Source organism: Bufo bufo, chromosome 2 (assembly GCF_905171765.1).
Source record: "Bufo bufo chromosome 2, aBufBuf1.1, whole genome shotgun sequence".
Classification (NCBI taxonomy): Eukaryota; Metazoa; Chordata; class Amphibia; order Anura; family Bufonidae; genus Bufo; species Bufo bufo.
In genome coordinates this window covers 810320915-810346630 of record NC_053390.1, presented here as the reverse complement: position 1 = coordinate 810346630, position 25716 = coordinate 810320915, and the positions used below count along the sequence as shown (strand labels likewise).

General features: G+C 48.5%; 1 protein-coding gene and 1 long non-coding RNA gene across 3 annotated transcripts in view; one reads left to right on the top strand and one right to left on the bottom strand.

Annotated features, from left to right (window-relative positions):
• The window catches only part of SLC4A11 (solute carrier family 4 member 11), a 135517-nt gene that overhangs the window by 27572 nt on the left and 82229 nt on the right, over positions 1-25716 (bottom strand). For both annotated transcript variants that reach the window (XM_040419333.1, XM_040419334.1), the window contains exons 7-12: positions 22605-22728; positions 22129-22332; positions 11754-11838; positions 8502-8627; positions 3881-3994; positions 3672-3804 (exon numbers count right to left, since the gene is read on the bottom strand). In XM_040419333.1, coding sequence (XP_040275267.1) covers positions 3672-3804; positions 3881-3994; positions 8502-8627; positions 11754-11838; positions 22129-22332; positions 22605-22728 — 786 coding nt within the window. The remainder of the gene's footprint in view (positions 1-3671; positions 3805-3880; positions 3995-8501; positions 8628-11753; positions 11839-22128; positions 22333-22604; positions 22729-25716) is intronic.
• On the top strand, positions 9255-11250 carry LOC120990492. Its single transcript, XR_005776427.1, has 3 exons — positions 9255-10847; positions 10914-10946; positions 11013-11250. It is a non-coding gene; the product is annotated as an uncharacterized LOC120990492 (long non-coding RNA).

Genomic DNA, 25716 nt, shown 5'->3' with positions numbered 1-25716 from the left:
TCTGCTGGTGGGGTCACTGTGTACATACATTACTTATCCTGTACTGATCCTGAGTTACATCCTGTATTATACTCCAGAGCTGCACTCACTATTCTGCTGGTGCAGTCACTGTGTACATACATTACATTACTTATCCTGTACTGATCCTGAGTTACATCCTGTATTATACTCCAGAGCTGCACTCACTATTCTGCTGGTGCAGTCACTGTGTACATACATTACATTACTTATCCTGTACTGATCCTGAGTTACATCCTGTATTATACTACAGAGCTGCACTCACTATTCTGCTGGTGGGGTCACTGTGTACATACATTACTTATCCTGTACTGATCCTGAGTTACATCCTGTATTATACTCCAGAGCTGCACTCACTATTCTGCTGGTGCAGTCACTGTGTACATACATTACATTACTTATCCTGTACTGATCCTGAGTTACATCCTGTATTATACTCCAGAGCTGCACTCACTATTCTGCTGGTGGAGTCACTGTGTACATACATTACTTATCCTGTACTGATCCTGAGTTACATCCTGTATTATACTCCAGAGCTGCACTCACTATTCTGCTGGTGCAGTCACTGTGTACATACATTACTTATCCTGTACTGATCCTGAGTTACATCCTGTATTATACTCCAGAGCTGCCCTCACTATTCTGCTGGTGGAGTCACTGTGTACATACATTACTTATCCTGTACTGATCATGAGTTATATATTTTATTATACTACAGAGCTGCACTCACTATTCTGCTGGTGGAGTCACTGTGTACATACATTACTTATGCTGTACTGATCATGAGTTATATATTTTATTATACTACAGAGCTGCACTCACTACTGTATTTTTCGCTTTATAAGACACACTTCTTTTCCCCCAAAAGTGTGGGGGGGAATGGCAGTGAGTCTTATAAAGCGAATAATAGTGAGCGCTTTGATTACGGAAGCGCTCACTAGTATGTATTAGGTGCAGGGAGCAGGTGAAGAGCTGTGAGCGCTGCCAGTACTCACCCTCCCTCGTCTTTTTCTCCGGCCCGCGCTGCACTGACCGGTCCAGGAAGTAGTGTGCGCACTATGACCAGACACTGCACGCAGTCAGGTGACAGTGCAGCGGGGGCCAGAGAGGACAATGGAGTGTGACTGAAGGAGCGATTGCTGGACCTGGAGCGGCGAAGCAGGAGAGGTAAGTGGAGTTCTTTATTTTATCTATGATCTGAGGTCTGATTGGGGTCTGACATGGAGGTCTCGTAGGGTTCTGGCATGGAAGTCTGATGTGATGTCTGATGGGGGTCTCATGAGAATTTTACATGGAGATCTGATGGGGTCTGAACTGAGTTCCTGATACGGAGGTGTGATCTGAGGATCTGATACGGAGGTGTGATCTGAGGATCTGATACGGAGGTGTGATCTGAGAATCTGATACGGAGGTGTGATCTGAGGATCTGATACGGAGGTGTGATCTGAGGATCTGATACGGAGGTGTGATCTGAGGATCTGATACGGAGGTGTGATCTGAGGATCTGATACGGAGGTGTGATCTGAGGATCTGATACGGAGGTGTGATCTGAGGATCTGATACGGAGGTGTGATCTGAGGATCTGATACGGAGGTGTGATCTGAGGATCTGATACGGAGGTGTGATCTGAGGATCTGATACGGAGGTGTGATCTGAGGATCTGATACGGAGGTGTGATCTGAGGATCTGATACGGAGGTGTGATCTGAGGATCTGATACGGAGGTGTGATCTGAGGATCTGATACGGAGGTGTGATCTGAGGATCTGATACGGAGGTGTGATCTGAGGATCTGATACGGAGGTGTGATCTGAGGATCTGATACGGAGGTGTGATCTGAGGATCTGATACGGAGGTGTGATCTGAGGATCTGATACGGAGGTGTGATCTGAGGATCTGATACGGAGGTGTGATCTGAGGATCTGATACGGAGGTGTGATCTGAGGATCTGATACGGAGGTGTGATCTGAGGATCTGATACGGAGGTGTGATCTGAGGATCTGATACGGAGGTGTGATCTGAGGATCTGATACGGAGGTGTGATCTGAGGATCTGATACGGAGGTGTGATCTGAGGATCTGATACGGAGGTGTGATCTGAGGATCTGATACGGAGGTGTGATCTGAGGATCTGATACGGAGGTGTGATCTGAGGATCTGATACGGAGGTGTGATCTGAGGATCTGATACGGAGGTGTGATCTGAGGATCTGATACGGAGGTGTGATCTGAGGATCTGATACGGAGGTGTGATCTGAGGATCTGATACGGAGGTGTGATCTGAGGATCTGATACGGAGGTGTGATCTGAGGATCTGATACGGAGGTGTGATCTGAGGATCTGATACGGAGGTGTGATCTGAGGATCTGATACGGAGGTGTGATCTGAGGATCTGATACGGAGGTGTGATCTGAGGATCTGATACGGAGGTGTGATCTGAGGATCTGATACGGAGGTGTGATCTGAGGATCTGATACGGAGGTGTGATCTGAGGATCTGATACGGAGGTGTGATCTGAGGATCTGATACGGAGGTGTGATCTGAGGATCTGATACGGAGGTGTGATCTGAGGATCTGATACGGAGGTGTGATCTGAGGATCTGATACGGAGGTGTGATCTGAGGATCTGATACGGAGGTGTGATCTGAGGATCTGATACGGAGGTGTGATCTGAGGATCTGATACGGAGGTGTGATCTGAGGATCTGATACGGAGGTGTGATCTGAGGATCTGATACGGAGGTGTGATCTGAGGATCTGATACGGAGGTGTGATCTGAGGATCTGATACGGAGGTGTGATCTGAGGATCTGATACGGAGGTGTGATCTGAGGATCTGATACGGAGGTGTGATCTGAGGATCTGATACGGAGGTGTGATCTGAGGATCTGATACGGAGGTGTGATCTGAGGATCTGATACGGAGGTGTGATCTGAGGATCTGATACGGAGGTGTGATCTGAGGATCTGATACGGAGGTGTGATCTGAGGATCTGATACGGAGGTGTGATCTGAGGATCTGATACGGAGGTGTGATCTTAGGATCTGATACGGAGGTGTGATCTGAGGATCTGATACGGAGGTGTGATCTGAGGATCTGATACGGGATTCTGAACTGAGATCCTGATACAGAGGTGTGATCTGAGGATCTGATGAAAAATATATATTTTCTTTTCCTTAAATAAATCCTGGGGTCTTATCATCAAATGCGTCCAATAAAGCGAAAAAACCGGTATTCTGCTATTTTTCTAGAATTATTCAAAATTTTAGCAAACCCTTTTAAAGGCTTCTCATGAGCCATCAAAAGGTAAAATAATCAATATAATGTTAATAATTATACAGATAACAGTAATAATGATTATTATTAACCTTAGTAATAATTAATCATTAGTAGAAATAGTATCAGAATGATAAACCAATAATAAAAACATTAATAACAAAAAATAATCCTAATAGCAGCACTACTACAACTAATGAAATACTACTACTAAATATTCTAAAATAATAATGCAAATAATAGTGATAATACAAATGATAATAATTTGATAAAAATATTAATACCAATAAAAAAGGTAATATATATAGTAATACTCCTAGTAATAAATACACATAATAATGAGGTAACAGAGATGATAATACAATAGTACTGATGGTGCTCACCTCTTGAAGAGCTTCATGAGCAGGCTACAATTGAACAGAGAGTACAGGACGAGGAAGCAGCTGTTCCACAGCCCCGTCCAGGCGTAGAAGGCTTTAAAGTCCAGGTTGTAGTCATCACATATTCCACGGATAACTGCAGGAAGAGGAGACTGGGGGTTATACTCCGCTCACTGGTATATGGGCTACATACCATCTCTGCAAATACCTACCATTAACATATAAGGCCAGGGGCGCTGTCGTCAGTAAAACCACCAGCGGCTGCCCAGAGAAGAGGGCGTATATCACACCCCCAATGCACTGACCCACAATCGTCTTCTGCACGTCTGCAACGAGAGTCGCAAATGCTGGTGAGCGGACTGCAGGAGACTCATCTCCAACACCAGAAATGTTACAGAACAAAGCAATCCATCAACGTGATCAAATCAAGGAGTCACCACCCAGTAACCACGTGCGATATACTCACCTCCGAAATCCTGTGCCGAACCTGCACTGCCCGGGACGCCACCTCACGCTCCTGTCACAGGGGTGACGTGCCATGTGCCGCCATCACCATCATGTACTAAGTGGTGAGGGCATGTGGGGCAGACTGGTGGTGAGAGATACCATATGACAGCTCTAAAGGGTCATAGAGAGATTATATGGGGTCCTCATATACAGGGCCACCTAAACAATTATATGGAGATTATATGGGGCTCCCTACAGCACTATACGGGGCTCCCTACAGGACTATACGGGGCCCTCTACAGGACTATACGGGGCTCCCTACAGCACTATACGGGGCTCCCTACAGGACTATACGGGGCCCTCTACAGGACTATACGGGGCTCCCTACAGCACTATACGGGGCTCCCTACAGCACTATACGGGGCTCCCTACAGGACTATACGGGGCCCTCTACAGGACTATACGGGGCTCCCTACAGCACTATACGGGGCTCCCTACAGCACTATACGGGGCTCCCTACAGGACTATACGGGGCTCCCTACAGGACTATACGGGGCCCTCTACAGCACTATACGGGGCTCCCTACAGCACTATACGGGGCTCCCTACAGGACTATACGGGGCCCTCTACAGGACTATACGGGCCCTCTACAGGACTATACGGGGCCCCCTACAGCACTATACGGGGCCCCCTACAGCACTATACGTGGCTTCCTACAGGACTATACGGGGCTCCCTACAGCACTATACGGGGCCCTCTACAGGACTATACGGGGCCCTCTACAGGACTATACGGGGCCCCCTACAGGACTATACGGGGCCCCCTACAGGACTATACGGGGCCCTCTACAGGACTATACGGGGCCCTCTACAGGACTATACGGGGCTCCCTACAGGACTATACGGGGCTCCCTACAGGACTATACGGGGCTCCGTACAGGACTATACGGGGCTCCCTACAGGACTATACGGGGCTCCCTACAGGACTATACGGGGCTCCCTACAGCACTATACGGGGCTCCCTACAGCACTATACGGGGCTCCCTACAGCACTATACGGGGCTCCCTACAGCACTATACGGGGCTCCCTACAGCACTATACGGGGCTCCCTACAGCACTATACGGGGCTCCCTACAGGACTATACGGGGCTCCCTACAGCACTATACGGGGCTCCCTACAGGACTATACGGGGCCCTCTACAGGACTATACGGGGCTCCCTACAGCACTATACGGGGCTCCCTACAGGACTATACGGGGCCCTCTACAGGACTATACGGGCCCTCTACAGGACTATACGGGGCCCCCTACAGCACTATACGGGGCCCCCTACAGCACTATACGGGGCTCCCTACAGCACTATACGGGGCTCCCTACAGCACTATACGGGGCTCCCTACAGCACTATACGGGGCTCCCTACAGCACTATACGGGGCTCCCTACAGCACTATACGGGGCTCCCTACAGCACTATACGGGGCTCCCTACAGCACTATAAGGGGCTTCCTACAGCACTATACGGGGCTTCCTACAGCACTATACGGGGCCCTCTAAAGGACTATACGGGGCCCTCTAAAGGACTATACGGGGCCCTCTAAAGGACTATACGGGGCCCTCTACAGCCCTCTACAGGACTATACGGGGCCCTCTACCGGACTATACTGGGCCCTCTACAGGACTATACGGGGCCCTCTACAGGACTATACGGGGCCCTCTACAGGACTATACGGAGCTTCCTATAGGATTATACTGGGCTTCCTATAGGATTATACAGGGTTGTCTACAAATTAAGGCCGAGCTGGATAAGAACCCCAAGGGGGTAAACTAGGGGGTTACAAGAATCCTGGCCCTGATTAGTGGGGTCTCACCATTAGTACGGGGTCAAAGTACATGGAGGACGGACAACTGCACAAGAACAATTCCATAGTTCTCCATGTGCAGCTTTAGGGGCTCCTACTGACCTTAGCTGACATCTAGGGCACTGATCTGTAAGACCACCCATGAGAGGGTTACAGGCAAGAGTCTGAGGTAACGAGTACATCACTGGCCCACTGCACCCCCCCAATAAAACCATAAAGGACAGGACATAATTATACAATGCATTATAGTCTGATCTCATCTTTAAAGCCTATACATACAGAAGAAAAGCCTTATCATGTGCTCTAGTCACATCCAAAGCTGCATCTACCTTCCGCTCTGTTAATGTGGTGTATATTTAGTGCCACAAATGGTTATAGGTTATGTCAGAGGAATGCAGGAAAAAGTTTTCCAAAGGCTCTTTAAAGAGGCTCTGTCAGCATGATCAACCCTATTAAACAAGGCATACTGGTAGGGCTCATTATGCTAATCCAAAATTTATTTTGTCTGTATGCTAAACAGCTGCAGAGATATCTGTCTTTTATTCATATGCAAATGGACACATTGGAGCACCAGGGGGCGGGGCTGAATCCTTGGAGCACTGCTTTGTAACACGCCCTGTGCTCTGCACATTCCTCCCCCCCTCCCCTTGATTGACAGGGCTAGACATCAGCATGCTGAGGGCAGAGCTGTATGCTAGAGCTGTCTCCTAGCATGTACATATACTCTATCTACTATAGCTTTACCACATTGAGATATGCTTAGAAAGCTAATATACATATTGCTTTATTAACAAGCACAATATATGATTATAAAGACACCAGTAGGACATGTTAGCTCTCTAAGCATAGAAAAAAATAATTTTTCTCTATGTGGTAATGTTATAGGTTAGTGGAAACTGGTAAGCCTTGCATGTAGAGATCCTAAGTTCCTGCCCAAGGAGAGACGTATATATGTTTTTTTCTGTTATTTTTGTTCTCTATCATTTAAACGATAATAAAAGGATATACTATAATAAATAAAATAATAAAAGGTCTTACTACATTGAGAATAATGTTTTTTATGCTCAGAAACTTAAAAACCAATACTAGTTTATTCACAGGGGCAATATATGATTGTAAAGAAACCAGCAATATGTATTAGCTTTCTAAGCATAAAAAACATTATTCTCAATATGATAAGGGTATAAACTTTTATTATGGGTTAAACGAGGGAGAGAAAAAAATATATCATAAAAAAAATAATAATAATCTGAAAGGCTCCAGATTCAAACCTGGGATCTCTACATGCAAGTCTGACTACTTTCCACTAAGCAATAGCTTTACTATATAGAGAAGAATGGTTTTATGGTATTTTAATGGTATTAATGGTGTCTTTATAATTACATATTGTTTCCTATGAATAAAGCAGTAATATGTATATTAGCTTTCTAAGCATATCTCAACATGGTAAGGCTATAGTAAGTGGTGTATATGGTATGTATATGCTAAGACACAGCTCTGCCCTCAGCATACTGATGTCTAGCCCTGTCAATCAAGAAGAGGGGGAAGTGTGCAGAGCACAAGGGTGCTCCAAGAATTCAGCCCCGCCTCCTGGTGCTCCAGTGTGCTCATTTGCATATGAATAAAAACATATATCACTACAGCTGTTTAGCATACAAACAAAAGGTAATGTTTAATCAACATGAGGAGCCCTCCCAGGTAGTATGTCTGGTTTTATAGGGTTGATCATGCTGACAGAGCTTTTTGAAGGAAAAGTTTTCTCACTTTCCAGAGATGGACTCTGATCCAGACGTTGGCGCTAAATATCTGCCGACAGGGGGCAGCCAAGAAATGCAAGTCTCAACGGTCTTAGAGCCAACAGGAAACCAGCAGAGTTCTGAATGCAGCTCTGGATGTCACTGGAGTAGAAAATATGATGAAAATGAATAAGAGAAGTATAGCATTACATATGCAAAGTTACTCAACATCATATACAGATTTAACATGTTACCGCACCAGATGACCATCTACCACCTCCTTCAAGACCAGATACTTGTGCAGTTCTTACTCGTTCAGTAAGGATCAGAGTATGACTGGGTTCCTTAATGATGGAGGAATCAGCACAGTCTGGGAAGAAGCAGCTGCGAAACTTACTCAACAACCATGAGAATCGTGGCCAAGTAGACACTGGCTGCGATCTACAAGAGCTCAGAGGATCATCTACTTGCCTGAATTCTGAGACACACTGTCTACAATAAAAGTCTTACACCTCAAGATGTATGTAGGGCAGAAGGCAAATAGGAATGTCAGGATGGATGGAGCACCATGGTGGAAGCCACCAAATCAATAGAAGATCATATAACAAGGATCACACTCAAAATCCAGGCAAGCAACTTGTCTACACCAGTGCACAGTCCCCACCAAGGAGGCAATGTCTACACGAGCACTCATCCCAGCAGTAGAGAAGTAAGTAGCACCGATTCTACCCACCTGTTCAATCTCTTCCAAGTTGATAGATGCAAAACAAATGATCTTCAAAGAAAATCTTACCAATCACCCCGCGAGTGTTTTCATCGTTCAAAGAGCCAAAGGCGATTGATGGCAGGAGGCAAGCAAAGTACAAGAAAATCATAGTTGTAATGTACTTTCCGATGGCCTTGTTATTTCCAATAATACCTGTGGAGAAGAGCAGAAGGACAGAGCCTGAGATTACTGCTGGGACTGTCCACCAGGCCGGTGACAAGAGAGGATAATATCGGAAGGTAGAAGTGCGACGCGCCAGGGGGGGCGCCAGGGCAAGACGCGCCAGAGGGGGGGGGCGCCAGGGCAAGACGCGCCAGAGGGGGGGGGGCGCCAGGGCAAGACGCGCCAGAGGGGGGGGCGCCAGGGCAAGACGCGCCAGAGGGGGGGGCGCCAGGGGAAGACGAGCCAGAGGGGGGGGGGGCGCCAGGGGAAGACGAGCCAGAGGGGGGGGGCGCCAGGGGAAGACGAGCCAGAGGGGGCGGCGCCAGGGGAAGACGCGCCAGAAGGGGGGGCGCCAGGGGAAGATGCGCCGGGGGGGGGGGCGCCAGGGGAAGGGGCGCCAGAGGGGGGGGCGCCAGGGGAAGACGCACCAGAGGGGGGGGGGGGGGCAGGGGAAGACGCGCCGGGGGGGGGCGCCAGGGGAAGACGCGCCAGAGAGGGGGGGGCGCCAGGGGAAGACGCGCCAGAGGGGGGGGCGCCAGGGGAAGACGCGCCAGAGGGGGGCGCCAGGGGAAGACGCGCCAGAGGGGGGCGCCAGGGGAAGACGCGCCAGAGGGGGGCGCCAGGGGAAGACGCGCCAGAGGGGGGCGCCAGGGGAAGATGCGCCAGAGGGGGGCGCCAGGGGAAGACGCGCCAGAGGGGGGCGCCAGGGGAAGACGCGCCAGAGGGGGGCGCCAGGGGAAGACGCGCCAGAGGGGGGCGCCAGGGGAAGACGCGCCAGAGGGGGGCGCCAGGGGAAGACGCGCCAGAGGGAGCAGTATATATGGTGTGCCAACAGATGCGAACGTGACCACCATCCTGAAAATATAAAAAAAATTAATACTGGAGCACTCCCAAAAAGTTCAGTCATGATTTCCTTTCAGTTTGACTTTTAACCCTTGAGAAAAATCCAAGTAAGAGGACTGAAATGACGCATGGGTAGATAAAGGACACAGTCATTGAACTTTTTGGGAGTGCTGCAGTATTCATTTTTAGATCCATACACAGAACAATATGAAATTGATAGATTCAAAGATTGGTAGAACAAATATAAATACAAAAAAAACACATCCCCTACATGAGGTCACCTTTAAATGCATAAAGCCACATCTAAGGAGGTTTACTGCGGTCTAACTGGACCACAGAAGACATCAGTGACATGGCGCCCGCAGTCTTTAGGTCACATCAGTCATTAACGACACGCGGAGCTCCTCTGGAAAGCGTTAAGAACATAATACTAGAAGAGCACATGAAGGGTTTGAGGGATGAACCACCGAGGGCATTAAATGGAGGCAGGCAGGTGGAGGGGAGCCTATTACCGCTGTTATCTGGCTGTAGTGACAGCTTCTTGACCCATTTCATGCAGCACACGCCATATCACAGAGCAGAGTCGGCTTACAGCAGTAACTAGGTCATATCATTACTGCCGGGGGAGAAGATTTTTTTTTTTCCCCTTAATTTTATCTGTAGGTCTTATATAAAGTAAGAAGTGGCAAAAAAAGAAAAAAAGATAAAAAAGTTATGTGTTAAGTGGTGAGAAGGGTAAAAAATGCCTATTCTGAAGCCCTCCTGCTGCGGCCATGTGAGAGCACATACACTTCACAGAGCAGAGTCATCCTTTACACCATCTGTTGCTTTCTACAGGGACCCGACTACCACTCCTGTTGTCTCTTCAAAAATATGCTCATTAATAGTGTCAGAACAGGTTCTCCTTTGATGATTGTGGTAGAATACTGGTCGTTATCTGACATATAGCTTCTTTTGAGCTTCTCATATGACTGTATCATTAGATATGTTCCCCTTGGTAAGTGGTATGGTGAAGACATGGTGGAAATCCACCTTCCTCCAAGGACTCCAATTTTGCTCTGCTAACCCAGGCATCTCCGAGGTCACCAGGCTTTCTGCCACCAGCAACTCTGAGGTCACCAGACTCTCATCCACAAGAACCACCAAGGTCACCAGGCTCTCATCCACAAGCACCTCCTAGGTCACCAAGCTCTCATCCACAAGCACCTCCTAGGTCACCAGGCTCTCATTAGCCATTACCTTCTAGGTCACCAGGCTCTCATCCACTATCACCTCCGAGGTAACCGGGGCTTTCATCGAGATGATCGGGGCTCACATCCACTATCACGCCTGAGATCAACCAGGCTCTCATCCACTATCACTTCTGAGGTCACGGGCTGTCATACACAAGCGCCTCAGAGATGATCGGGGCTCACATATACTATCACCCCTGAGGTCACGGGGCCTTCATCCACTATCACCTCTGACGTCACTGGACTCTCAGCCACTAGCACCTCTGAGGTCACTGGACTCTCAGCCACTAGCACCTCTGAGGTCACTGGACTCTCAGCCACTAGCACCTCCAAAGGCTCCCCAAGCACCACCAAGGCAATCAGGGCCTCCCTAAGGACCTTCAAGGCAGTCGGGGCTCCTAAGCACCTTCAAGGCAGTCGGCGGGTCCTAGGCACCTTCAAGGGCAGTCGGGGCTCCCAAGCACCTCAAGGGCAGTCGGGGCTCCTAAGCACCTCCAAGGCACACGGGGCTCCTAAGCACCTCCAAGACAGTCAGGGCTTCCGTAAGCACCTTAATGGTACTTATCTGTAAAGAATAAATTAAGGCAACTGGACTTAATGTAGATTTCTTGAAAACGTTTCACTCGTTCTTCCAACGAGCTTTCTCAATTCTGAGTGACTGTACAGTCACTCAGAATTGACAAAGCTCGTTGGAAGAACGAGTGAAACGTTTTCAAGAAATCTACAGTAAGTCCAGTTGCCTTGATTTATTCTTTACAGATATACCATGACCTGGATAAATGATAACCTTCACAGACTTAATGGTACTCAGTCTCCCTTAAGCATCTCGAAGATGGCTGTATGTACTATATGCATCTCTAGGGCTGTAGACATCCCATCCACCGATGACCTCCTCTACACAGTCTTGATCCTCCTCTGTTCCTCAAGGATACTGACCTCTTCCTGCATTTGTAAAGCTGTAGACCCCAAGGAGTGAATAAAGCCATCTATTTGAAACAAGGGAAAATGACCAAGTTCTAAATGTATACAAATGAAATCTTACCGTCTGTGAAGTCCAGAGGGTAGACCGGTAGCCTGCGTGCAATGTCATCGAAAATTCCCTTCCCCACATTGAAGAATTCTTGTAGCTGTAGAAATTAAGGAAATAATGTAAGGGTCTCACCAAGTTGATCCCCTCAGACCAGAGCTCATATCACTAACATGAGGACCTCCTGGGCAATACGTGACACCAAATGGCCAATATCTAATGTCCTAGTCCAATGACCAGGTAGGCTTTACCATGGAGGTCTCAACTCTCTCAGCATAACCAAGTATGTCCCGTCACATAGGTCACTGGTCAGATGGAAACCAGTGCCATGGGTCAAAAAAGAGACAGTAACAGGATTGTTGAGTCTTAAAAATATTACATAAGGAGTCATTCTTCCTAATCTACACTGTACTCTTATTTTCAAGATCTTAAGACCCAACTCCCTCCCCCATGCGATCCTCCAAAATGGGCAACCCCTTTAAGGGTGCATAAATGTATACCCTTGTGTTCTTTAAAGGCCATATCTTTATTCCTGGGGGTCACTTATAATTTCCAGTAGTGGAGACCAGGACCTGGTATCAGTCTGCTGGAAGTCAAGAACTGACCAGGATGAAGAAAGCAAAGTGCAAGGCTCATGCTATGAGATCCAGAATGCAATGAGGGGTAGGTCAGAAACTGGAAAAAATTTTGCCTTTTGTCTGGTATTCCTTGAAGTAGGCTGAGCTGCAGTACCACATGCAGCCTATGGACATAAGTGGCGCTGTTTCCACACAAAATGTAGATCCTGCATGATAAGTTCTGAGTTGTCCCATTGTGTAACTCACACTACTGTCAGCCACGATGACCGCTCACACAAAGGGCTTGTCGTCACTTTCTTGGAAACTGCTGGTACTAATAGGAAAACTGATAAATGTCAGTGAATGGAAACTCCTCTAATGTACATCTGAAACCCTGCAACTGGTCAGCGACTCAAGCATTGAAAACACATATGTGAGTAGACGTGCATCACACAGAACTGGGACTCACAATCCACATGTTATCTGCCACAGGTGACAATGGCCCCTGCATGTCCGCAACGAAACCACGGAGGGCAAAGCAGACAGCCTAATGGATGAAGCTTCACAGAGCAGAGTATGGAGCAAGGTGGAGCGTCATGAGGAAGAGCATGGAGCGGGAGGAAGCACAGGAGGCCACGGCATGAAAAAGAACGCATTTATCACCTGTCCACATGTAGTGCCGGGGGCCGTCTGCTGCTCGTCACAGAGGAAGACAAAGAGCAACTCCTGGTAAGAATCAAAGGGGGCAGTACTATACTGACTATGCTGAATGATGAGGGGCGGTATTATAGTAGTTATAGTCTTGTACATAGGAGGCAGTATTATAGTAGTTATAGTCTTGTACATAGGAGCAGTATTATAGTAGTTATATTCTTGTACATAGGAGCAGTATTATAGTAGTTATATTCCTGTACATAGGAGCAGTATTATAGTAGTTATATTCTTGTACATAGGAGGCAGTATTATAGTAGTTATATTCTTGTACATAGGAGCAGTATTATAGTAGTTATATTCTTGTACATAGGAGGCAGTATTATAGTAGTTATATTCTTGTACATAGGAGCAGTATTATAGTAGTTAAATTCTTGTACATAGGAGGCAGTATTATAGTAGTTATATTCTTGTACATAGGGGCAGTATTATAGTAGTTATATTCTTGTACATAGGAGCAGTATTATAGTAGTTATATTCTTGTACATAGGAGCAGTATTATAGTAGTTATATTCTTGTACATAGGAGCAGTATTATAGTAGTTATATTCTTGTACATAGGAGCAGTATTATAGTAGTTATATTCTTGTACATAGAAGCAGTATTATAGTAGTTATATTCTTGTACATAGGAGGCAGTATTATAGTAGTTATATTCTTGTACATAGGAGCAGTATTATAGTAGTTATATTCTTGTACACAGGAGCAGTATTATAGTAGTTATATTCTTGTACACAGGAGCAGTATTATAGTAGTTATATTCTTGTACATAGGAGGCAGTATTATAGTAGTTATATTCTTGTACATAGGAGCAGTATTATAGTAGTTGTATTCTTGTACATAGGAGCAGTATTATAGTAGTTGTATTCTTGTACATAGGAGCAGTATTATAGTAGTTATATTCTTGTACATAGGAGCAGTATTATAGTAGATATATTCTTGTACATAGGAGCAGTATTATAGTAGTTATATTCTTGTACATAGGAGACAGTATTATAGTAGTTATATTCTTGTACATAGGAGCAGTATTATAGTAGTTATATTCTTGTACATAGGAGGCAGTATTATAGTAGTTATATTCTTGTACATAGGAGCAGTATTATAGTAGTTATATTCTTGTACATAGGAGCAGTAGTATAGTAGTTATATTCTTGTACATAGGAGGCAGTATTATAGTAGTTATATACTTGTACATAGGAGCAGTATTATAGTAGTTATATTCTTGTACATAGGAGACAGTATTATAGTAGTTATATTCTTATACATAGGAACAGTATTATAGTAGTTATATTCTTGTGCATAGGAGCAGTATTATAGTAGTTATATTCTTGTACATAGGAGGCAGTATTATAGTAGTAATATTCTTGTACATAGGAGCAGTATTATAGTAGTTATATTCTTGTACATAGGAGCAGTATTATAGTAGTTATATTCTTGTACATAGGAGCAGTATTATAGTAGTTATATTCTTGTACATAGGAGCAGTATTATAGTAGTTATATTCTTGTACATAGGAGCAGTATTATAGTAGTAATATGCTTGTACATAGGAGCAGTATTATAATAGTTATATTCTTGTACATAGGAGGCAGTATTATAGTAGTTATATTCTTGTACATAGGAGGCAGTATTATAGTAGTTATATTCTTGTACATAGGAACAGTATTATAGTAGTTATATTCTTGTACATAGGAGGCAGTATTATAGTAGTTATATTCTTGTACATAGGAGGCAGTATTATAGTAGTTATATTCTTGTACATAGGAGCAGTATTATAGTAGTTATATTCTTGTACATAGGAGCAGTATTATAGTAGTTATATTCTTGTACATAGGAGCAGTATTATAGTAGTTATATTCTTGTACATAGGAGGCAGTATTATAGTAGTAATATGCTTGTACATAGGAGCAGTATTATAATAGTTATATTCTTGTACATAGGAGGCAGTATTATAGTAGTTATATTCTTGTACATAGGAGCAGTATTATAGTAGTTATATTCTTGTACATAGGAGGCAGTATTATAGTAGTTATATTCTTGTACATAGGAGGCAGTATTATAGTAGTTATATTCTTGTAGATAGGAGGCAGTATTATAGTGCTTAGACACTTGTATATAGCTTGTTCCTACTGACCCCCTGGTTTATTTGGCATGATGGCCTATCATACACCACCTCTGTGGTAAACTCCCAGCCGGTCCCCGGTGACTAACGTGAACAGGCTGGCTTGTTGCTCTGAGACACAGACCAGAAGACAGAAGAAGGAGTTGTGGCAGACCTGCCTGGAAGGCCCAGCTCTTGGAACCAGCAGCAAATCCTCCAGGAGAAGAGTCAAAGGACAAAAAGAAAAAACAAATGAACTGGCAATAACTTAAAAGTACAAAGAAAGCAGCAGGTAAGGCCAATAGTTTACCAAGGGTAGGTCCACAAGCACCAGATTTGCTTAAGAACATTTCTGGAAGCACTTTTACACTAAATCATGCAGATTATTGCTTGGATTTCCCTGCAGAAAACAGTTGAGTGTAAGAAAAAAAAAAAAAAAAAAATGAATATATGTCAGAATACTCTGCTCTCCTGATACCGGGCGGTATGCTGCTCCGCACCCACACCAACTTCAGGGTGTCACATCAGACCTCTGGACCTGTGACCGGCTCCTGCGGTGCATGAGGTGCAGTGTGATTACTGGAAGCAGGGGCAGGGGGGGTGTCAGGAGAAGCGAGTATAGTGTTTTTATTTCATTTATTTTTTTATTTTATTTTTTTAATGTATCCGGACATGTAGATTTTTCTGTGAATCTGCGGCTAATCCACAGCAAATCTGCAAACAACTGGGGTTTTATAGAGGATTTTGACTTCTCCACTGAACTCAATAGAAAAAAAATCCAAATAAATCTGGTACCAATCAGCAAAAAAAATTGACATGCTGTAGATTTTAAAATCAACCCTGTGTGCGGTGCACGTTCATGCTCAGATCACTCTGCCCCGTCCTCAGTATGTGCGGTGCACGTTCATGCTCAGATCACTCTGCCCCGTCCTCAGTGTGTGCGGTGCACGTTCATGCTCAGATCACTCTGCCCCGTCCTCAGTGTGCGGTGCACGTTCATGCTCAGATCACTCTGCCCCGTCCTCAGTGTGCGGTGCACATTCATGCTCAGATCACTCTGCCCCGTCCTCAGTATGTGCGGTGCACGTTCATGCTCCGATCACTCTGCCCCGTCCTCAGTGTGCGGTGCACGTTCATACTCAGATCACTCTGCCCCGTCCTCAGTGTGCGGTGCACGTTCATGCTCAGATCACTCTGCCCCGTCCTCAGTGTGCGGTGCACGTTCATGCTCAGATCACTCTGCCCCGTCCTCAGTGTGTGCGGTGCGCGTTCATGCTCAGATCACTCTGCCCCGTCCTCAGTGTGTGCGGTGCACGTTCATGCTCAGATCACTCTGCCCCGTCCTCAGTGTGCGGTGCACGTTCATACTCAGATCACTCTGCCCCGTCCTCAGTGTGTGCGGTGCACGTTCATGCTCAGATCACTCTGCCCCGTCCTCAGTGTGTGCGGTGCACGTTCATGCTCAGATCACTCTGCCCCGTCCGCGGTGTGTGCGGTGCACGTTCATGCTCAGATCACTCTGCCCCGTCCTCAGTGTGTGCGGTGCACGTTCATGCTCAGATCACTCTGCCCCGTCCTCAGTGTGTGCGGTGCACGTTCATGCTCAGATCACTCTGCCCCGTCCTCAGTATGTGCGGTGCACGTTCATGCTCAGATCACTCTGCCCCGTCCTCAGTGTGCGGTGCACGTTCATGCTCAGATCACTCTGCCCCGTCCTCAGTGTGCGGTGCACGTTCATGCTCCGATCACTCTGCCCAGTCCTCAGTGTGTGCGGTGGATGTGCATGCTCAGATCACTCTGCCCCGTCCTCAGTATGTGCGGTGCACGTTCATGCTCAGATCACTCTGCCCTGTCCTCAGTGTGCGGTGCACGTTCATGCTCCGATCACTCTGCCCCGTCCTCAGTGTGTGCGGTGCACGTTCATGCTCAGATCACTCTGCCCCGTCCTCAGTGTGCGGTGCACGTTCATGCTCAGATCACTCTGCCCCGTCCTCAGTGTGCGGTGCACGTTCATGCTCCGATCACTCTGCCCCGTCCTCAGTGTGCGGTGCACGTTCATGCTCCGATCACTCTGCCCCGTCCTCAGTGTGTGCGGTGCACGTTCATGCTCAGATCACTCTGCCCCGTCCTCAGTGTGCGGTGCACGTTCATGCTCAGATCACTCTGCCCCGTCCTCAGTGTGTGCGGTGCACGTTCATGCTCAGATCACTCTGCTCCGTCCTCAGTGTGTGCGGTGCACGTTCATGCTCAGATCACTCTGCCCCGTCCTCAGTGTGCGGTGCACGTTCATGCTCAGATCACTCTGCCCCGTCCTCAGTGTGCGGTGCACGTTCATGCTCAGATCACTCTGCCCCGTCCTCAGTGTGTGCGGTGCACGTTAATGCTCAGATCACTCTGCCCCGTCCTCAGTGTGCGGTGCACGTTCATGCTCCGATCACTCTGCCCCGTCCTCAGTGTGCGGTGCACGTTCATGCTCAGATCACTCTGCTCCGTCCTCAGTGTGCGGTGCACGTTCATGCTCAGATCACTCTGCCCCGTCCTCAGTGTGTGCGGTGCGCGTTCATGCTCAGATCACTCTGCCCCGTCCTCAGTGTGTGCGGTGCACGTTCATGCTCAGATCACTCTGCCCCGTCCTCAGTGTGTGCGGTGCACGTTCATACTCAGATCACTCTGCCCCGTCCTCAGTGTGTGCGGTGCACGTTCATGCTCAGATCACTCTGCCCCGTCCGCGGTGTGTGCGGTGCACGTTCATGCTCAGATCACTCTGCCCCGTCCTCAGTGTGTGCGGTGCACGTTCATGCTCAGATCACTCTGCCCCGTCCTCAGTGTGTGCGGTGCACGTTCATGCTCAGATCACTCTGCCCCGTCCTCAGTGTGCGGTGCACGTTCATGCTCAGATCACTCTGCCCCGTCCTCAGTGTGCGGTGCACGTTCATGCTCAGATCACTCTGCCCCGTCCTCAGTGTGCGGTGCACGTTCATGCTCATATCACTCTGCCCTGTCCTCAGTGTGCGGTGCACGTTCATGCTCCGATCACTCTGCCCCGTCCTCAGTGTGTGCAGTGCACGTTCATGCTCAGATCACTCTGCCCCGTCCTCAGTGTGCGGTGCACATTCATGCTCAGATCACTCTGCCCCGTCCTCAGTGTGCGGTGCACGTTCATGCTCAGATCACTCTGCCCCGTCCTCAGTGTGCGGTGCACGTTCATGCTCAGATCACTCTGCCCCGTCCTCAGTGTGCGGTGCACGTTCATACTCAGATCACTCTGCCCCGTCCTCAGTGTGTGCGGTGCACGTTCATACTCAGATCACTCTGCCCCGTCCTCAGTGTGTGCGGTGCACGTTCATGCTCAGATCACTCTGCCCCGTCCTCAGTATGTGCGGTGCACGTTCATGCTCAGATCACTCTGCCCCGTCCTCAGTGTGCGGTGCACGTTCATGCTCAGATCACTCTGCCCCGTCCTCAGTGTGCGGTGCACGTTCATGCTCAGATCACTCTGCCCCGTCCTCAGTGTGCGGTGCACGTTCATGCTCAGATCACTCTGCCCCGTCCTCAGTGTGTGCGGTGCACGTTCATACTCAGATCACTCTGCCCCGTCCTCAGTGTGTGCGGTGCACGTTCATGCTCAGATCACTCTGCCCCGTCCTCAGTGTGTGCGGTGCACGTTCATGCTCAGATCACTCTGCCCCGTCCGCGGTGTGTGCGGTGCACGTTCATGCTCAGATCACTCTGCCCCGTCCTCAGTATGTGCGGTGCACGTTCATGCTCAGATCACTCTGCCCCGTCCTCAGTGTGTGCGGTGCACGTTCATGCTCAGATCACTCTGCCCCGTCCTCAGTGTGTGCGGTGCACGTTCATGCTCAGATCACTCTGCCCCGTCCTCAGTGTGCGGTGCACGTTCATGCTCAGATCACTCTTCCCCGTCCTCAGTGTGCAGTGCACGTTCATGCTCAGATCACTCTGCCCCGTCCTCAGTATGTGCGGTGCACGTTCATGCTCAGATCACTCTGCCCCGTCCTCAGTATGTGCGGTGCACGTTCATGCTCAGATCACTCTGCCCCGTCCTCAGTGTGCGGTGCACGTTCATGCTCCGATCACTCTGCCCCGTCCTCAGTGTGCGGTGCACGTTCATGCTCAGATCACTCTGCTCCGTCCTCCGTGTGTGCGGTGCACGTTCATGCTCAGATCACTCTGCCCCGTCCGCGGTGTGTGCGGTGCACGTTCATGCTCAGATCACTCTGCCCCGTCCTCAGTATGTGCGGTGCACGTTCATGCTCAGATCACTATGCCCCGTCCTCAGTGTGTGCGGTGCACGTTCATGCTCAGATCACTCTGCCCCGTCCTCAGTGTGTGCGGTGCACGTTCATGCTCAGATCACTCTGCCCCGTCCTCAGTGTGCGGTGCACGTTCATGCTCAGATCACTCTGCCCCGTCCTCACTGTGCGGTGCACGTTCATGCTCAGATCACTCTGCCCCGTCCTCAGTGTGCGGTGCACGTTCATGCTCAGATCACTCTGCCCCGTCCTCAGTATGTGCGGTGCACGTTCATGCTCAGATCACTCTGCCCCGTCCTCAGTGTGCGGTGCACGTTCATGCTCAGATCACTCTGCCCTGTCCTCAGTGTGCGGTGCACGTTCATGCTCCGATCACTCTGCCCCGTCCTCAGTGTGCGGTGCACGTTCATGCTCCGATCACTCTGCCCCGTCCTCAGTGTGTGCGGTGCACGTTCATGCTCAGATCACTCTGCCCCGTCCTCAGTGTGCGGTGCACGTTCATGCTCAGATCACTCTGCCCCGTCCTCAGTGTGTGCGGTGCACGTTCATGCTCAGATCACTCTGCCCCGTCCTCAGTGTGCGGTGCACGTTCATGCTGCGATCACTCTGCCCCGTCCCCAGTGTGCGGTGCACGTTCATGCTCAGATCACTCTGCCCCGTCCTCAGTGTGTGCGGTGCACGTTCATGCTCAGATCACTCTGCCCCGTCCTCAGTGTGTGCGGTGCACGTTCATGCTCAGATCACTCTGCCCCGTCCTCAGTGTGTGCAGTGCACGTTCATGCTCAGATCACTCTGCCCCGTCCTCAGTATGTGCGGTGCACGTTCATGCTCAGATCACTCTGCTCCGTCCTCAGTGTGCGGTGCACGTTCATGCTCCGATCACTCTGCCCCGTCCTCAGTGTGTGCGGTGCACGTTCATGCTCAGATCACTCTGCCCCGTCCTCAGTGTGCGGTGCACGTTCATGCTCATATCACTCTGCCCTGTCCTCAGTGTGCGGTGCACGTTCATGCTCCGATCACTCTGCCCCGTCCTCAGTGTGTGCGGTGCACGTTCATGCTCAGATCACTCTGCCCCGTCCTCAGTGTGTGCGGTGCACGTTCATGCTCCGATCACTCTGCCCCGTCCTCAGTGTGTGCGGTGCACGTTCATGCTCCGATCACTCTGCCCCGTCCTCAGTGTGCGGTGCACGTTCATGCTCAGATCACTCTGCCCCGTCCTCAGTGTGCGGTGCACGTTCATGCTGCGATCACTCTGCCCCGTCCCCAGTGTGCGGTGCACGTTCATGCTCAGATCACTCTGCCCCGTCCTCAGTGTGTGCGGTGCACGTTCATGCTCAGATCACTCTGCCCCGTCCTCAGTGTGTGCGGTGCACGTTCATGCTCAGATCACTCTGCCCCGTCCTCAGTGTGTGCAGTGCACGTTCATGCTCAGATCACTCTGCCCCGTCCTCAGTATGTGCGGTGCACGTTCATGCTCAGATCACTCTGCTCCGTCCTCAGTGTGCGGTGCACGTTCATGCTCCGATCACTCTGCCCCGTCCTCAGTGTGTGCGGTGCACGTTCATGCTCAGATCACTCTGCCCCGTCCTCAGTGTGCGGTGCACGTTCATGCTCATATCACTCTGCCCTGTCCTCAGTGTGCGGTGCACGTTCATGCTCCGATCACTCTGCCCCGTCCTCAGTGTGTGCGGTGCACGTTCATGCTCAGATCACTCTGCCCCGTCCTCAGTGTGTGCGGTGCACGTTCATGCTCCGATCACTCTGCCCCGTCCTCAGTGTGTGCGGTGCACGTTCATGCTCCGATCACTCTGCCCCGTCCTCAGTGTGCGGTGCACGTTCATGCTCAGATCACTCTGCCCCGTCCGCAGTGTGTGCGGTGCTTCCCCTCTCCTCCTGCTACTGATATACTGACAGGAGGAACTGCAGGGGGGCAAGACGGCTTCTGTCTTTTTTCTTTGCTTTTAGGTTGTATTCATATTTGAGTCAGAGACTCAGTCGCAGATTTTTTTCAAATTTGATGGGGAAAAAAATGCTACATGCAGCGCTATTTTTTCAGGCACGGTGATGGACCCCATGATGGATAAGAACAGACTCCATTATAAGGCAATACGGTTCATCGGGTGCTGTAGGTGCCCGTCGTGTGACAGATCCAGCACTGCCTCATGGTTTCTGTTTTCAACAGACGTCGATGTAAGCAAAGTTTAAACAAAGCGTTTATTCACAGGGCACGTGAATAACCTATAAGACGAGCGAGACGCTGTGTATGTGATTTTTGAGTTTTTTTACTTGATAGGCAGCCGACACCATCAGTAGCCATGTAGCTGCTACATGAACATGTCTATCTCTCCAGGAGTGCAGTCCATACGTCATCACTTTCTTATAGTATGCATCACTTTCTATCATATCTTACAAGGAAACTCAAGTATGGGCTGGACTCTAGAAAAGAGGATATACATGGTACATACAACTACCTGAACTCGAAGGGAAAAAGGACCTGAAGAGGCACTCAGGAGAAGGCCCTGGTGAGATGTGGGGGGAGGCCCTGGCTTGGAGCTCAAGGGGGTATAGGCTCTGGCAAGGTGTTCGGGGGGAGAAGGTCCTGGCAAGGTGCTCGGGGTGGGGGAATGGGCCCTGGTGGGCGCCCTGGAGAAGGCCTTTGGAGGAAGAGGGTTAACTTGAAGGCGAACTGGGGGCTATCCTTTTACCAAACATGAAAGACTAAGGAGCCGATGTTGGAGGTAGACACTTACCTTTAGAGGTTTGTGGCTGTGAACTTTGTGGCCATCGTTCACTGAGGAATGCCGGTTGACCACTGTCAGGAGGTGCCGCTGGTGAACCAATGCCTCCTTAAACTCCTCCTCCGTTTTGGTCTCTAAAAGTTTCTGCCGGAAGGCAATGTCTGAAAACATGGTTGCAAACGTCCTTCCAACTTCTGTTGCCGTTTTGGTACTTTTCTAAGCAGGAAAAGAAGAAGACAGCACATAAATGGTGAATAATTCTGATAATGGCGTGGACACGCACAGATTTATGCAGCATTATCCAGCAAGGTATACTGGAAGGTAAGGGTAGAAACCTCCATTCAGGAGGCCGGCGGTGGCTCTTGCACTGGCTTATACACCTCTCACATGCAGGTCCCAGCATATAGCGCTTGTACTGCAGAGGCCAGAGGGGCACAACTAGCTCAGAGGGCATCTGCACAGGCATGTTTGACCCATTATGGACTCACCATTTTTGGTGGAGCCAGGACGAGAATGACGAACCTCACTTCACACGAGTTCTCGCCCCAGTTCTGAGGCCTCTCCAGTCGGCTGATGCAAACGTGTCGCCTCTGAAGTGACTTTATAGTGCAACTGTGAGGGAGGAAAGATAAAGTATGAGGGCACGTTCCCGAGCAATGACCATAATGCAGAACACTAGGCAGAGGACGCTATATAATACTCCTACACGTACACACATAGAATGGATGGGCAGATAAGGCTCCATTGGCATTAACAAAACTTAACTGCAGATTAATTTCGTAATATAAGAATGCAGGGCAGATATGTGTCAGTTTATTACTGTGTACATGTATGTACAGATGTGTGGGGAGTGTATATGTATCTACTGTGTAAATGCATAAGCATGATGTGTGTATACTGTACATGTGTATGTACTGCTAAATGTGTGTGGAGCTAGGTGCTTGAAAATTTGATCATCTGCAGATCTTGTCGACAACTGCTACTTTTAGCATAACCTTAGCTTTGGCCTTCTTGGCGTTGCAATTTCAATGTTGAGGAGTGAACAACAGTGTAAATGTGCATCTATGGAGTGTACCCTGTATATATGTACTGTATAACTGCGCATGCACCGAGTGTACCCTGTATATATGTACTGTATAACTGCGCATGCACCGAGTGTACCCTGTATATATGTACTGTATAACTGCGCATGCACCGAGTGTACCCTGTATATATGTACTGTATAACTGTGCATGCACCGAGTGTACCCTGTATATATGTACTGTATAACTGCGCATGCACCGAGTGTACACTGTATACATGTACTGTATAACTGCGCATGCACCGAGTGTACCCTGTATATATGTACTGTATAACTGCGCATGCACCGAGTGTACCCTGTATACATGTACTGTATAACTGCGCATGCACCGAGTGTACCCTGTATACATGTACTGTATAACATGCACAGAGTGTACCCTGTATATATGTACTGTATAACTGCGCATGCACCGAGTGCACCCTGTATATATGTACTGTATAACTGCGCATGCACCGAGTGTACACTGTATACATGTACTGTATAACTGCGCATGCACCGAGTGTACCCTGTATATATGTACTGTATAACTGCGCATGCACCGAGTGTACCCTGTATATATGTACTGTATAACTGCGCATGCACCGAGTGTACCCTGTATATATGTACTGTATAACTGCGCATGCACCGAGTGTACCCTGTATATATGTACTGTATAACTGCGCATGCACCGAGTGTACCCTGTATATATGTACTGTATAACTGCGCATGCACCGAGTGTACCCTGTATATATGTACTGTATAACTGCGCATGCACCGAGTGTACCCTGTATATATGTACTGTATAACTGCGCATGCACCGAGTGTACCCTGTATATATGTACTGTATAACTGCGCATGCACCGAGTGTACACTGTATACATGTACTGTATAACTGCGCATGCACCGAGTGTACCCTGTATACATGTACTGTATAACTGCGCATGCACCGAGTGTACCCTGTATACATGTACTGTATAACTGCGCATGCACCGAGTGTACACTGTATACATGTACTGTATAACTGCACATGCACAGAATGTACCCTGTATATCTGCACATGCACAGAGTGTACACTGAATATCTGCACATGCACAGAGTGTACCCTGTATACATGTACTGTATAACTGCGCATGCACCGAGTGTACACTGTATACATGTACTGTATAACTGCACATGCACAGAATGTACCCTGTATATCTGCACATGCACAGAGTGTACACTGAATATCTGCACATGCACAGAGTGTACCCTGTATACATGTACTGTATAACTGCACATGCACAGAATGTACCCTGTATATCTGCACATGCACAGAGTGTACACTGAATATCTGCACATGCACCGAGTGTACCCTGTATATATGTACTGTATAACTGCGCATGCACCGAGTGTACACTGTATACATGTACTGTATAACTGCGCATGCACAGAGTGTACCCTGTATATATGTACTGTATAACTGCACATGCACAGAATGTACCCTGTATATCTGCACATGCACAGAGTGTACACTGTATATCTGCACATGCACAGAGTGTACACTGTATATCTGCACATGCACGGTGTGTGTGTCAGACGAGGGGTGACTGAAAGAACGTATTGTTCCTTGCATTATGGTGTAAGCAGATCCTCGTCACTGGTGAATGGCTTTCTGCTGGATCCGCAGGATCTGACACAGCACATCCAGTAACCAGCCACAGGCCGACAATAGATTCCCATGTTCTGCAGGAGGAGACGAGCAGCATCGAAGAGACGCTTATCTCGGAGGAGCAGCAGGTCGGACCAGGAAAGTGTCGGTATTATTTTGCTCCCCAGAGGCAGATCTGTATGATTATCCTTCTTCCGGTTAGAATGTCCGATACGTGAAGGTCTGCAGCACGGTGCAGTGCACAGCGCAGCCATGCAGGCAGAGCTCGGTCTATTCACTGCTGGACGACGGAAGAAAACAGCTCGGCCGCTGACTCAGCACAGCAGAGAATGGAGAGAGCAGTGCACGCGAGGCCGACTCTCCATTCATGGCACCGCATACAGGACCCCCCTCCTTGAGATGGGAGCGGGTCTTATCCTGTGGACACACCATCTCAGGTCACTAATTCTGGTGGTCTAGAGTAGAGCCTTCTATCTTGGTGGTCTAGGGTAGAAAAGGGGGTTTATATTTTATTTCCTATTGGTCAAAGGAAAAAGCAGGTGATCGCCCCCGATGGTCATCAGTATTTATTACCAGATAACCCCTTTTATATATCCTGGATCCCCCATACATAAGACCACCAGGGAATAATATACTAATCTCCTGGTATACTGTAGACCAAGGGTCAGCAACCTCCAGCACTCCAGCTGTGGTGGAACTACAACTCCCAGCATGCATACTTCCTCTGTTCTGCTGGAGGTTGCTGACCCCTGGTCTACAGTATACCAGGAGACTAGTATATTATTCCCTGGAGGTCTAGTGTAAAAGGGGGTTTTATACATGGGGCTCTAGTGTAAAGGGGGAGCTTGGTGGAGTCTAGGATATACTAAGGGACTTGGGGGGCTGGGATATA